This window comes from Triturus cristatus, chromosome 1_1 (genome assembly GCF_964204655.1).
Source record: "Triturus cristatus chromosome 1_1, aTriCri1.1, whole genome shotgun sequence".
In the NCBI taxonomy this organism is placed as follows: Eukaryota; Metazoa; Chordata; class Amphibia; order Caudata; family Salamandridae; genus Triturus; species Triturus cristatus.
Window position 1 is genome coordinate 77426131 of NC_140579.1, and position 15715 is coordinate 77441845.

At 46.4% G+C, this 15715-nt stretch overlaps 1 protein-coding gene across 1 annotated transcript in view; it reads right to left on the reverse strand.

Annotated features, from left to right (window-relative positions):
* Nucleotides 1–639: 639 nt before the first annotated feature.
* The window catches only part of LOC146869489 (solute carrier family 12 member 6-like), a 95048-nt gene continuing 79972 nt past the window's right edge, over nucleotides 640–15715 (reverse strand). The window contains exon 4 of the mRNA XM_085599919.1: nucleotides 640–5048. Within this exon, the coding sequence (XP_085456045.1) occupies nucleotides 4957–5048 (92 nt within the window). The 3' untranslated portion in view covers nucleotides 640–4956. The remainder of the gene's footprint in view (nucleotides 5049–15715) is intronic.

The following is a 15715-nucleotide window of genomic DNA, read 5'->3' on the forward strand; positions in this document are numbered from 1 at the left end:
CAAGGCAAAGCGTCCATTACAAGGAAGACTAAGGACACATTCTACAAGGAGCATGGCATCTAATGCGGCACTCTATGCAGGGGCAATTGTGTGCCCTGCACGAATTATAATTACTCATGTACCATCCACACACCTGTGTACTCCCAGTTTGTAGAGGAAACAGCCTTTACAACGAGGTTTTTACCATGTTGTGCTTTTATGACGCATGTATTTACCATGTATATCCCTTTACAACATATGCCTTTACCACGCATTTAAGGTAAGTTGGGGGGGCTCTCCCCCCACAAATAGTTATTTTTATATATATTTAAATAATGCAAGGTAATGGCATTCATTGTAAAAATGTGTTCTAAAAAAAATTGGGGTTAAAATGTGTGGTAAAGTCATGCAAAGTATTTCCATGTGTTGTTCTGTCATACAACCGTTTGTAGATGCCTATCAGAAAAAATTCCCAGTATCCCCGTCTCCTGCATGCATATGAAAGCACACACTTCACCTCTGCTTTCCAGACGCAATCCTTGATGAGCTGGTTGCCACATGCACAGGGCCGTTTTACGCTCCTGTAGCATGATCATGATCATTTTTGTGGCATGAGGCCCTAGAGGAGGATGCGTCTTTCAAATAACTCAATGACAAATGTTTTATAAAAACGATTTATTCATTTTCCATTTACACAGTGACGTTGATGTACACAAAGAATATTGCTGGTCTGTAAAAATCTCACAGTCCTAAAATAAATAACCCACCTGAATAAACTGAGAGCGAAAAGCATCATTGTTTTAGTCATGTTCAAAATATGTTCCCTTCAGTATCAATGTTTTTCATAACATTTTTCCCATCACTATTCCACCTGACCCCCAATAGGCAAACTGTGACAAGACGGAGAAATATTAGCATATGCCCCTATCGAGAAGAAATGATCCCTGGAACATGATAGCAAATATTGTACAAACATACAGACACCTAACGAATATGTTCAGTGTTCCTTCTGCAAACCATGCGTAGCGGGTACCTTTCAACTGTCCTATCACAGGTTCATCAGCTGGGTGATTTAATATAAAGGAACCGCCTGATAAAATACCTCTTCAGTGGGCACAAGGCTTTTTCCTTACAGAACAAAGGACACATTTCCAGAGGACTATAACATTTAAAGCCTGAAGGCCTCATCTTCAGAAGGTAAAAGGCATGGTTTTCTAAGGATGTAAGGCTTTGTATGCAAAGCGCAGAAGGGCTAACTGTCACAGTCTAAAAACCCTATCTTTCAAGGTTAAAAGGCCAGTTCATTCGGAGGGCAGAAAGTCTGGTCTTTAGAAGCCAAATGGTTTGGCCTGGCCTACAAGGGCAGAAGACCTTGCCATCAGGGGACAAAACGTCTCATCATCAAAAGACTCTTCTTTTTTAGAGGACAGCATATTTAGTCTTCAGAAGACACAAAGCCTGTGCTTTAAAATGCATCAGGAATTCAAGACCGTATCTTCAGATCAATGCCTCACTTTCAGAAAACCTGATACGCAAAAAAACTAAATGTGGTCCTTGCATTGCATAATGCCATACATAAAGCAGAGAGAATGTCGGTCAAAAGAGATAGTCTTCCAAGGGCTCATGCCCTTGCCACTTGGTGGCATTGTCATTAATGGAGGAAAGCCTAGAAAGCAGAAGGTTATTTTATTTGAAGGAGAAAATACATGATCTTCAGAGGAGACTACATACTGGTCTTCAGAGAACTGAAAGCCTGTCCTTCAGATGGCACAAGTTATATTGTTTAGAGGACAGAAGCCCTGGAAAATACAAAATATACCTATCAATTTAACGTATTCCAAGTCCAGAAAAAATTCAGGAGTTGGAGATTTAGGGCTGACTAAAAAAAACTACTAACAAAAGTGTACTGAATGGGACAACTACAAAGGTCACAAACCCCACTGTTAAGTTACACAAAACAACTGAATTGTTTTTATTAAAATGTTAAATTGGCATCTAGTTTGCTGCAATTACACCAAAAGGATGTTACAGTAGTTCAAAAGAACAACATAGGGCAATATTAATAGAAGCACATAACATTTGTCATGAGCATGGTCTTTGCTTACAAAGGGCTTCTTTAAGGCAGGTAATGAGAAAAGGAGAAAGACGTTGGGTGGTGTTTCCTTTTTAATTTTTTTCCCCTGCATCTGTGCAAATGAGGAAGAAGATCCTAAAGGGAGGAACCACAGTGTGAAATTAGATGAGAGCGCCTAACCACCTTGAAGTGTGAAAGTAAGAATCCAAAGTAAAGAAATAATTTTGAAAGTGGCAGAGATGTTAAGAAAATAAATGAAGCATTAATTTAGCACAGACGTACAGAAAAATAAACACTAGCAGAGACAAAAGAAATGAAAAGAACTTGGAAAGTATGAGACCAAAACTAAAGAAGTAAGATATAAAATCACAGATATGCAAAATTAAAAAATATCCCCAAAAATAAAATGTGAAATAATTTAATCCAAATGAAAGCTAGAAGTGAGGAATTAGCCAAGTGATTCCAAATTAAATGACAAATCAGAATCTCATAGGAAAAGACACAGACTTGCCTTTGTACTCACTGATTGATACGTTTTAAAATATGTAGGCTTCATTTTCTTTCACTAAGGAATATGTTGGAATTCATAGTTCCCTATAATTTTTAGGTGACACTAAAAAGAGGAATTGAATTTCTGTTCCAGTCACCCGAACTTCAGTTCACCCTCTGAATCACAATGCATCAACTTGGACAGTGGGAGCAACATCTTGTACTGATATTCTCTGTGCTGCATAATGGACATTAGCTCACAGTAACACAGTGTCAAAGAAATCTAGAACTGGAACATCTGCCCCTGCAGAATATACATTAGCCTGATTGCTACCCCTTACAAGTGGCATGCAGATCTGGGTCTTGACACCTGGTATGCCTCATGGAATGGATTTGCTAATCATCTGCCATCTAGAGCCATGGCATAGAAACTGTTCAAGGATCTCTGTGCGCCTATGGACAGGACATTAACCTACACACCTGCTGAGTAAAAATAACAGAGAATTCCTAGACAAAACTCCTATGAGTCTCTGGAAAGAGCAGCGGGTCACACTTCTTGCCCTGTGGTTACATTCTAAGCATCTTACATACATACACATACATACATACAACCATCTCACATTAGACTGTAGGGATCCTAAAGTAGAAGATGGTGGAAAGTCAGACTCATCCTTACTGTTTTCAGCACGTCATTAACAATGAACACTAGCTGAGGTGAAGTCTACTATGCACAACCATGTTGGAATCTCACTGGTAATATAGAGGCACAGTAAAACACTGAATTGGTTATTTTATATTAAGATCGCCAGCTAAACCGTAGCAGATAAAATGTTGGTATCCATGATAGATGGGTCCATTTGATGGTGCCCTCCAAGAATAGAGATAGTGGTCTCACATCAATGCAAAATTGGCATATCCAACCATATCAATACAAAGTTGGCATATCTGACAGGCAATCATAGAAACAGAATCTAATTAATGCCGGATAGGGGTTCCCCACAAGACGGGAGTTCTGGTAGAATTAATTGCTCTCCCAGTATACACTGTCTTGGACAGGAAAAGGAAACCAAATATAATTCTTCTAAACACTGATATGGCAAAATGGTTTAGGAATGTTTTATTAACTTCAGTGTCCTTATTACATATTTCACATACTACGTTTTTGGTGCCAGGCAGCTTTCCTTATGAGGCAAAGTCCGTCATAAGAGGGGAAACACATATGCCTATCAATACATATGCTTATCAAAGTGTGCAAATTAAAATATATATATATTTCTTAAGGGACTGTGAGGTAACCTTCAGGGAGATATTCTGGTACAAAACACCCTAGCTACTTCAGCAGCATGTTGGGTTCAAAACTCCACACTCACCTGTCAAAGAAATGCCTTGTAAACTACAAACGTTGGTAGTTTAAAGATAGAAGTACGGGGCATGTAGATTTATTATCAAATTATCCAGAAATAAATACATTTTTATTGAATAGTAACACTTGTGCAGCCAAAAACAATGGCCACAAGTGTTGCTACTAGGCTCTTCCTAAACACACCCTCAGCCACTGTGGCTTCAGTCAATTCAGCAAAAACCACTGAGCTTTCAATCTCCAAATATTACTCTTAAGTTCTCAGGTTGAAGATTACAGATCTTAAGGTGCAGTTTTCCACAATGTCCATGTTTAGTTTTCTTCTCCCCAAGCAGTTCCCTCACATTGCTAGTAGGAACGTCAAAGAACATGCCACCCCCCAATAAACAGGTAGCACTCAAATAAAAATGTACAATTACAAATTTATACCCAGCAGAATAATAGCCAATATTTAAAAGACTTTGAATTCAGGTTTGGGAGGTATCAATGACCCCAATCAGCCGAATGTCTTTCCCTTTGTAACAATGACCTCATCTGCTCTCTTGAGGTGTAGGTGTGCTGTTCAACAGGTCTGGGTAACCCAGCAGTGCATCCTGAGGAAGTGCACCTTCCATTGTGGAAATGTATAACCACTCATCAGCATAAAAAGGAAAAACAAAAAAAATGATAAAGGCAACACTGTCCTTCATCAGTAAAACGGTCTTAAAATTATGTTTTCCATTGGTGAAGAGGGCAATTTACTATAAGATAAAATTGTCTCTATGGCCCCAATTCAGTCGCACCACAGAAGTTGGATGTAACTGGTAAGAGCTAGCAGAGAACCAGCAAAGGGGAGACAGGCCTGTTAGCTGACGTGCAGTGACCAACATGCAGGTCCCCAACAAATGTACTCCTGGAAGTGAACATCTTTCTCATAGCAGTCTGTAAGGCATTTGCACTGAGAGCGCACACAAGTCTAACAGCAGCAGAGAATGGCCTCTGTAATCCTCCTGGCATTTTGATGTCCAGTTATGGGGATCTTTGATGATGAACAGCTGGAACAGGAAACAGCAGTTTATGAGTAGATAGTGATGACCTCTGTGCCACCCCCGCGGACCAAAAGGACTCTCTCCAGACCTTCCGTAAGAACCTCTAAGAATTCCATATCTGACAGAGTAGGTTAAGTATAAAAAGAAGATGCAGTAAGTATATTTGTCCCTAATGTAACATCTGCAAGTACTGTTTATAATGGAACATTCTCAATTACTCACCCTCTCACCACTCCAAACCGCACATTATCAGGCAGTGCAGCTTATAGAAAAAATGGCTGCCGTAATGACAGCGCATATTAAAAATTGTAGGTCTCCTGCAACACAAAACATAAGTCTTTATACTCCAAGGTGTAAATGGAAAGTCACCCATGATGCTTCACCAACAAGATGGGGAGCAAGTCTTAGTGTCACCCTGTAGGAAGCTCATTCATGAGAAAGATCATTTACTTACTGCTTATTCTTCAATCTACAGTTTTGTGTTGCAGCTTGGTTTGGCCATTTGAAATAAGCCTTGCAAACAGGGGTGGAAGCCATAGCGTGATGGATGCGGACATAGTGGTCTCAAAGGCGAATATTACCCTGCTTTGATACACAGAGTTCCACCAGCACTATCAGTTTTAATGTTAGAAGGTAATCTAAATCAATGCATAGGCCTGGAGCCCTCCTGGGAAAGAACTGCATCACTACAAAATGCACAGGTGAACCCATGTGTATAACTTTCCCTTTCACCTGTGCTTTGAAAAAGTGGAAGGATACTTAACTTGATCTTCTTGGCAAATTGTGCATCTTAGAAATCGCTGCAGCCATTAGACTAGATCTGGGATTTTTTATTTTTAGAAATGCCCCATAGTAACTTCAGCTGCACAGTCAGCAATGTTATCACTGCCATTTATGCCGTGATGTGTCAGTTCCGTCCATTCCCGTCAATAACCGCCATAACAAAATGTCAACCCATTAGCCACTGGAGAACCACTCTTTAAAAATGTGCCTTGCTTTCAAGTCGAGATATTGATGTTTGGCAAACATGCATTGGCCTCCAAGACCTGATTATCTCTCAGAAGCCCAGATGTTGGCACATACTTGGCAATGAATTTGCCCCAACAGTTACAGACATCTTTTATGTCGGTTCGCAACTGAGAGTAATCACAGCAGATCTGATGTCATTTGCGTTCTGAGAGTGTTTTTCTTTCTTCACCCGTTGAGAAACCAAACAAAAGGTGTATGTTAGCCTTTGTATTCCTCCTGTGAAGTGTGAGGTGGAGTAAAAAGTCTGCCAACAATCTCATTATGTGAAAATGTGAAACCACTTTAGGCAAGAACTTAGATCAGACGTATTACATTATCTTATAGAAACAGATTAGAGGGTTTATTTTAATACATCACCTGCAACTCACATTCTCCAGGAAAATGCAATAATCAACCAGAGTTGTTAGGGATACAATTCTATAGAGATCTCCCTTTTACTTAGAATAATGTAGCAGACTGATGTGAGCAGGAACCGGAGAGACGCCAAGCCCTGATGGAATTCCAAAAGAAAATGTGAACCTAAATGAAGGACTGAAGGAAGCCGTCTTAATTTGAAAGAGGAATCCTTGAAAAAGCACAATGAATGTGCTCTAATTTAAAAAGAACAAAAATTATAACCATTCAGGGTCCTGAGGAGAATCCAAAAGGAATAAGAGGTTCGAAATGCATCGACTGACAAACTTGAGGAGTGTCTTCATTGTATTTAAGTCGTACAGTAGACATACAAAAAAAGACTTAATAACTGATAAAGTCTACTGTAACACAACTGACTTAGAACGACTAAGGGATACTAGTAGCAAGAGAGTTTGCATAAATAATCTTAGCAACTACAACCTTTGCATTTTGTTCATTATCAGACTGATCATATGAGTATGTGTCAATATATGTCACTATGGTATATAAGTAATATCAGAGTTTTGTACAGTGTTGTATAGTGTAAAAATGTGTCTTTTTATATATCTGAATGTGGTTTGACAGATATGTTTAAGTGTAAATATTGCATAGAAGATCACAAAATAAGTTGTGAATAAACACAGGTCAAACAATGTATTTACTTGACTGAAAACAAAGTGTTCTTTGAATAATTACATCTAGGGTAATCTGTTTTCTATCTGTTTTAAGGAGGCCCAACCCATCTGTTCAAAAGGGCCCTTTCCCAAATACAGTACATAAATAAAAAAAAAATATTATATTACAGACAATGTAAGGAACTAGTAATAGGATGGTGAGAAGAAAGAGGTAGCTCAATTTTACTGGCAAAGATGTCTTAGAACCACTTGTCCTACTGCTACATCCCCTGAGGAGTTGAATCCAGGCAGTAGTGTTGCGTAAAGGTATGCGTCTTATTCCAGGTAGCTGCTCTGCAAATATCCTGGAGTGGCAGACCTGCAAACAGAGCTGTTGAGGTTGAAATACTCCTTGTAGAGTGGGCATGCACAGAAGTTTGTAACTGGTTTCCTGCTGCTTGGTTTCAGAAGAGAAATGTAGCAGATATCCATCTAGCTATGCTCTGTTTGGAAAGGGGTTGCCCCTTCTGTGGTGCACTGTAATGTGACAATTGGTTAGACTTACAAAAGTTCTTGGTCCTGTCTATGTAGAACTTGATGCACCCTTTGATGTCCAAGAGTGAAGAGCCCTTTCAGCCGTTGTTGAAGGGTTTGGAAAGTCTTCAAAATCAGCGGCTCATTGAGGTGGAAGTCCAAAGGGACTGTAGGGAAAACCTTTGGGTTTGTACGTAGGATGATCATGTCCTCTCTAAATTGTAGGACGGGTTCTTGATTAGCGAGGGCTTGGATCTCACTGACCAGTGTGGCAGAAATCAGGGCCACAAGGAGAGAAACCTTCCAGGACAGGTAGTTTAAACTCGCTCTGTGAATGGGCTCAAATGGGTTCTTCATGAGCTGTGATAGCACAGTCTTCAGATGACAAGATGGAGGAGGAGGTCTGACTGGAGGGAAGATCCTAAATAAGCCTTTGAGGAATGGTTTGATTATTCTGGAGGACCATAATGAGGGTGACCTGGGTGATCATCTGAATCGAGTAATGGCCACCAGGTGAACTCTGATGAATGCATGAGCTAAACCTGAAGCACAAGTTACTTACCTATCGTAACACTATATCTGTAAGAAACATTAGTTATTTATAGATTCCTTACCTTAGAATTACCCCCAGGCGTCAGACTGGAACTGGAAAGTTTTTTCGTCAGCAGTACCGCTGCGCGTTGGAAGGTGGCGTCGGTCGGCTCCGCGTCCGTGTCGTAGTTGCTGGGATGACGTCGCGGCAGCTACTTAGAAACCGACCTCGCGCACTGACATCAGTTCTTTACACAACTTTCCGCACCAGAAACGCAGAGCCATGCAACACACTGACCACTGGTGCACAAAACTAGGGCCCTGAAAGGATGTCCTTAACCCTAGAAATCAGTTTGCAGAACGGGGAGGATGGGTGGGGCGGTAAGGAATCTATAACTAACTGTTTCTTATAGATATATCATTACCAAAGGTAAGTAACTTCTGCATCTGAAAGACACACATTAGTTATAGATTCCTTACCTTAGAATAGATACCCCAGCAATACCAACCCCGGTGGTGGGTCTGCGAACCAATCTCACACCAGAAAATCCTGGAGAACAGAACAGCTAAAGAAGCCGTCTCTCCGGACTTGGCTGTCCAGGCAGTAGTGTTTGGTGAACGTGTGCAGCGATGCTCACGTGGCCGCCTGTCAGATGTTATTCAGAGGTACTCCTCTTCCCAAGCCAGTAGTGGCTGCTGTCGCTCTGGTGGAGTGAGCGCATAGCCTGACTAGAGACTCCTTTTAAGCCAGAGAGTAACAAGTCTTTATACACAACACGACCCATCGAGAAATGGTGCGTTTGTGTACGGCCCGACCCGACCCTTCTTAGCGTCCACGTAGCCAACAAAAAGTTGATCATCCACCCGGAACTGTTTTGTGCGATCCAGATAGGAGAGCGCACGCTTTGGGTCCAGACAGTGGAGCCTCTCTTCCTCCATTGAAGGAAGCGGAGGCGGAAAGAAGGTGGGCAAAGTAATGGTCTGCCCGATGTGGAAGGCAGTGACCACCTTAGGAAGGAAGGATGGACGGGTCCAGAGAACCACCTTGTCCGGATGAACAGACAGGAAAAGAGGTTTTGAAGAAAGAGCCTGGATCTCACTCGCCCTCCTAGCAGAAGTAATGGCTACCAGGAAAGCACTCTTAAGAGTCAGGAGATGTAAAGGACAGTTATGAAGTGGCTCAAAGAGAGCGCACATTAAATAAGTTAGCACATGATTCAAGTCCCACTGAGGCATAACAAAGGGGATAGGAGGAAAAAGATGTGTTAAGCCCTTTAAGAAACGGTTAACTACCGGGGACTTGAAAAGTGAAGGTTGATCTGGAAGGCAGAGATGGCTGAAGGATAGCCCTTGATAGTGCCCAGAGCAGAGCCCTTCCGGCGCGAAAGAAAGAAGGGACAAGAGTACTTCAGAAAGAGGGGCAGAAAGGGGATCCACAGCCTTTGCTGTGCACCATGCCACAAATTTGTTCCACCGGCAGCCATATACCGTCTTAGACGAGGGACGCCTGGCTGCCAAGATTACGTCACAGACTTCGGGAGGCAGGTCGAAATACGTCAACTGCCGCCGCTCAATCGCCACGCAAGGAGGTGGAGACTGGACAGGTTCGGGGGGAGAACCCTCCCCTGCTGCTACGACACAAGATCCTCCCAAAGGGGCAGCCTGATCGAAGGGCCGATGGCCGTGCTCAACAGCTCAGGATACCGAACTCTCCTAACCCAGTCCGAAGCCACAAGGATGACTTGGGCTCGGCTGTTACTATTCTTCTAAAGAACTCTGGGCAGGAGTGGTATGGGCAGAAAGGCATACAGGAGGCCTGAGCTCCACTCGAGACGAAAAGTGTCTCTGAGCAAGAGCCGCCTTGGAAACTCCAGTGCGCAAGGAGGTGGAGACTGGACAGGTTCGGGTGGAGGACCGTCCCCTGCTGCTGCGACAGAAGATCCTCCCGAAGAGGCAGTCTGATCGGAGGATCGATGGCCATGTTCAGCAGCTCTGGATACCAGACTCTTCGTGCCCAATCCGGAGCCACAAGAATGACTCGCGCCTGATCTTCAGCACTCTGGGCAGAAGTGGTATAGACGGAAAGGCGTACAACAGACCGCAACTTCACTCGCGACGAAAAGCGTCGCTGAGCGAGTGCGCCTTGGAAATTCCAACGCGCAGAATTGCTGACATTGCGTGTTCTCTTCGGTGCAGAATAGATCTAACCAAGGCTCTCCCCACTGTCGAAAGAGACCTTGCACGACCTCCGAGTGAAGACGCCATTCGTGATCCATCATGCACCTGCGGCTGAGTTAGTCCGCCCTGGCGTTCAGAGAACCTGCCAGGTGTTGAACCACCAGGGATATGCCCTGATGTTCCAGCCATGTCCAGAGGCAGAGGGCCTCCTGACATAGGGTCCACGACCCCACCCCACCCTGTTTGTTGCAGTACCACAAAGCGGTGGTGTTGTCCGTGAACACCTGCACTACCCTTCCCCAGACAGAGGGAACGAATGCTTTCAGTGCAAGACAAATCTCTCGGAGCTCCAGAAGGTTGATGTGAATGCTTTCAGTGCAAGACGAATCTCTCGGAGCTCCAGAAGGTTGATGTGAAGCCCGGACTCCGCCGGAGACCAGAGGCCTATGACCTCCACCTCTCCCATGTGTCCGCCCCATCCCAGAAGGGATGCATCCGTCACCACATTGTGGTCTGGTTGGGGAAGGGAGAGGGATCAGCCATTGACCCAATCTTGGTTCGTGAGCCACCACTGCAGTTGTCGTGCAGTGCCCTCTGAGATCTGGACGCATCGGACAGATTCCCCTGATGCTGCGCCCACTAAAACTTCAGGTTCCACTGCAGAGCCCGCATATGCCACCTGGCTTGATCGACCAGCAGGATGCAGGAGGCCATGAGGCCCTGCAGCCTCAGGGTCATTGTGACCAAAACCCTGGATAGAGGCTGAAGGATCGGAATCATAGCCCGAATATTCCGGACTCGCTGCTTGGGAGGATAGACCTGAAACTGCCTCATGTCCAGAACCGCTCCGATGAAGAGGAGCTTCTGAGAGGGAATCAGGTGCGACTTCGGCACAGTGATGGAGAACCCCAGCAAATGCAGGAGGTCGGCCGTAGTCTGGAGGTGGCAGACAACTGCCTGGGGCGAGCCCGCCTTTAACAACTAGTCGTCGAGATAGGGGAAGACTGAAACCCCATATCTGTGCAGATGAGCTGCGACGACCGCCATCACTTTTGTGAACACATGAGGGGTGCTGGTAAGGTCAAAAGGGAGCACGGTAAACTGAATGTGCTCGTGGCCTACCCTAAACCGTAGGTAACGCCGGTGGGCCGGCAGGACAGGAATGTGACAATAAGCGTCCTGCAAGTCCAACGCTACCATCCAGTCTTCCGGGTCGAGGGCAGACAAGACCTGAGCAAGCATCAACATCTTGAACTTCTCCTTCCAGAGGAAGCGACTGACGTCCCTGAGATCCAAGATAGGATGCAGGGCCTTGTCCTTCTTGGGGACCAGAAAGTAGTGGGCGTAACACCACAACCTACTTCTGGGACAGGAACGCGCTTGATGGCTCCCTTGGCCAAGAGAGCCGTAACTTCCTGCTGGAAAAGGGCCAGATGATCCTCCAACATGCGTGGGTATCGCGGTGGCATGGCTGGAGGGATAGTCTCGAAATGAAGTGAGTACCCCCTTTGGACTATTTGTGAAACCCACCTGTCCAACATGATGGTGCGCCAGTGGGGGAGGTGATGGCGAATCCTGCTGCCCACTGGCGTTCGATGGGCCTGGAAGGTCGGACTAGGAGGGTTTGGAGGCTGCGGCAAAGGGGGGGGTTGGTGGACTGGCCATCCCGCTGGCCCAGTGAACCACGGCGTTGGTTCCCACGTCCCCAGCTGCGCAAAGGTTGGGTAACTTGCTGCGGCCTGTGGCTCTGGGTGAGACATAGTGGGGCACCCCTTCCGTAGCCAGGAAAGGCGCGAAAAGCAGACTGCGCCGGACGGGTGGCGAGGCGTTGTCTGCATTGTTGCCAAAAAGGCGACGGCCATCAAAGGGCATGTCCATCAAGGTTTTCTGGACAGCATCTGAAAAGCCAGTGGACCTCATCCAGGCGTAGTGACGAAGCGCTACAGACGTTGAAATGGTCCTGCCCAGAGAGTCGGCGGTGTTCAGCCCGCAACGTATCGTAAACTTTGCTGCATCCCTCCCGGCGGCAACAGCCTGGGAGAGCACTGCCCGGGCTTCCTACGGACACTGAGGCAGCACTTGCGCCACCGTATCCCACACAGAGTGGGAATAATGGCCCAAGAGACATGCGGTGTTTACGGACCACAGTCCTAAGCTGGCGGAAGAGAATTTTCTTGCCAAGGTGGTCCAGCTTCTTGGATTCCCTTTCCAGTGGAGCGGTAGGGAAGGCGCTCTTTGAAGTGGAAGCTTGGACTACCAAGCTCTCCGGGGTGGGATGTTGGAAGAGGAAAGTGGGGTTACACGGACCCGGGCGGTGGCGTCGAGCAATCATTCTGTCCACGGGAGCCCCGCGTTGGGCCTGGACCACGAGCCCAAAAGGACGTCTGTGAGGGCCTTATTAAATGGTAGCAGGGGATCTGAAGAGCTCGCAGCCGGTTGAAGCACCTCAATCGGGAGGTTAGTCCTGACCGCCACCGTAGGAAGCTCGAGGTTGAGAGCCTCGGCCTGCGTATGACGCTCCCTCCTCCGTAGCCACGGTAGGAGGAGACAGCCTGCCAAGGTCAGGGGGTGTCCAAACCACTGGCATCCTTAGTTCCTCTCTCTTGTCCTGTTCTCCTTCTCCTCATCCTTTGGGTGCCATTGTGGTTGAAAAGGGACCCCAGGAGTGAACAGGGGCACAAAAAACCCAACCAGCACCAGATCCAGCGTCGAACGACGCCGGTCCGTCTCCGTATTCCCGTCGAAATGGAGGCCGGGGTCGATGCCCGCCTGGGGGGGCTGTCCGGCGTCGAACGCGGTAGTGGTGCCGTCGGAAGCGGCGCCGGTGGAGTTGTAACAAGGTCAACCGGAGCTGATCCGGTTCCAGGCCTGGATCCAAGGGGGGTCTGGGGCACCGGAGCTGCCGGCAGCAAAGACATAGGCCCCCCAATTGAGTCCGCGGGGCCCGAAGGCGCGCTGGAGGGGTCGGTCTGCCCAAAGATGTCATGCATCGCCTCGTAGAACGTACGAAGCTAGGCGGGAGTCGCTCCGGGTCCCGGAAAGGGAGAGAAACTCTGAGTCGACCCTTCAGGCTCTGCGTGCGGAGCCACGAGAGGGGCACCACCCGTGTGCCTCATCGGATCGGCTGACCGATGTGGAGAAGTCTAAGAGAGACGATGATTCTCCGACTTCTTCCTATGCTTCGACTTACCCGACCCAGAGTGCAAAGACTTCGATGATTTTGAACCCGAATGGTGGTGGATTCGCGACCGGTCCCTCGACCTCCCTCTCGACCGGGACCTCGAAAGGCACGGACGGAGCGGACTGTCAGTGTTCAAGCAGCTTTCGGGATCGCTCCCGCAAAGCCTTTGGCGCCATCGACTGGCAGTCGGAGCACGACTTGGGGTCGTGGACGCGCTCCAGGCAAAAAAGACATACGAGATGCGGATCCGTCACCGACATCATGCAATGACAGGAACCGCAGGCCTTGAAACTGGGCATCCCTTGTGCGCCTTTTCGGAGACGAAGACTCGAAAAAAGAAGTCGACAAAAGTCGAGAAAAAGTTAGTCAAAAAATGACTGAGGTACCGCTCTTCCCGGATCTGCGCTGGCTGGTGCGGAAAAAGAAAGAACTGACGTCAGAGCCCGAGGGCGGCGTCTAAGTAGCTGCCGCGACGTCATCCCAGCGACCACGATGCCAGACGCCACCTTCCGATGCGCAGAGGTACTGCAGGCAAAAATAAATTCCGTTCTGACACCTGGGGGTAATTTTAAGGTAAGGAATCTATAACTAACGTGTTTCTTTCAGATAGTGCCAATTGCTATAGGTATGTTTATATATGTTCAGGTGAGGAGGACAGGGGATGTATCTGCTCTTGTTGACACCATAAACAAAATCTCTTCCACTTGTGAGAATAGGTTTTGTTAATACTGTCCGCTCTGGCCTTGGAAAGAATCTCCCTACATTCAGGAGGGATAGTCAGATGGGCAAATTCATTCTGCTCAGGAGCCAAGCCAATAAGTGAAGAGACTTAGGATATGGGTGCGGGACTTAACCCTCGCTTATCGTAGGCAGAGAAGGCGAGACCTTCAATCGGATGTGAGATTTCTCCAACAGCAGGCGGAGTTATGTAAACCAATGTTGGGGCTATCTGTATCAACCTGCAAGGTTCGATCTTCATCATTGTGGGAACCTTTGGAATCAGTGGAATGGGCGGAAAGGTGCAAGCAAAGATTCCAGACCATGCCATCGAAAATGCATTTCCCCATGATCCCGGATGGTGATGCCATCTTGCAAAGAGTCAGCATTTGGTGTTCTGAGGGTTCACCAAGCGGTTGAGACTGGGTTTTACCCACTGTGAGAATATGTGGTTGACTTTTTCTTAATCTAGTTCCCGCTCAGGTTGCTGAGACTGTCTGCCATCTTATTTTGCTTTCCTGGGACATGCTCCGCTTGTAGATGCAACCCATTTCGGATGGCCCAATTCCAGATGACTTGTGACTCTCGAGAGAGGGGAAGTGATCTCATACCCCCTTGTTTGTTTATATAGTATATTGTTGTACCGTCCGTTTGTATGAGAACCTATGATTTCTTTATCTTGGGGAGGAAAGCCAGCAAGGCCAGATGTCCTGCCTTGAGCTCGAGCAGACTGATGTGAAAACGCTGATGAGGCTTCTGCCACTTGCAGCTGAACTATAGGTCTTGAAGGGATGCTCCCATCCATCCAAGGAAGCACCAGTGGTAATGACCAACGGAGAGGGTTGAGCTAGGAATGAAAGGCCGCCTGACAGTTGTGTCTGCTGTGTCCACCAAGCTAAGGTTTTGACCATGGCTTGAGTGACTTTTTAAAAAATTTATTTTTTAGATTGTATTTATTAGTTTTCAAACAACATAACACCAATTCAATTAGCCTTCTTTTACAAAAGAAAAGAACAACAAAAAACACAAAGGAAAGGAAAAAAAACTGCAGTTTTAAACACATCGGTTGCGTACTCTAGTACAGATGAAACAGCACAATCCAAATAAGCAATAGCCTTTTCATCACAGCTACGATTCTCATTGCTCTGAGCACAAAATGGCAAACAATCAGTTTGACACTGTCCTAGGATTATACATGTTATTTCCCCGCCCCCATAATGGTGAGATGCACACTGGGTTCATCTTCCCCTCTTCCACCAGGCTCCCCCGATTCTTGGCCCACCAGGTATTGCTGGAACAGTCCCCAATAGGATTTGGGTCTGCTCTGTGAGAGGAGGAGTTCACTATAAGTGTCCGCCTAGGTATTACAGTATACCATGTCCTTGAACCACTCCTCTATAGTAGGGGCCGGGCCTCAAGCCCAGCGCATTGCCACCCTTCTTTTGGCCAACAATAGACCTATTGCAACTAGCCATCGCTCTTCCCTGCCTACTCCCTTATTATAGCCCAATAACGCCAAGAACGAGTCAAGTGCGAGTGAAAGACCGGTGATACCAGAGAGTGTCTGAAAAAGCTTTTCACAAAACTGCGATATTCTGGGGCAGTGCC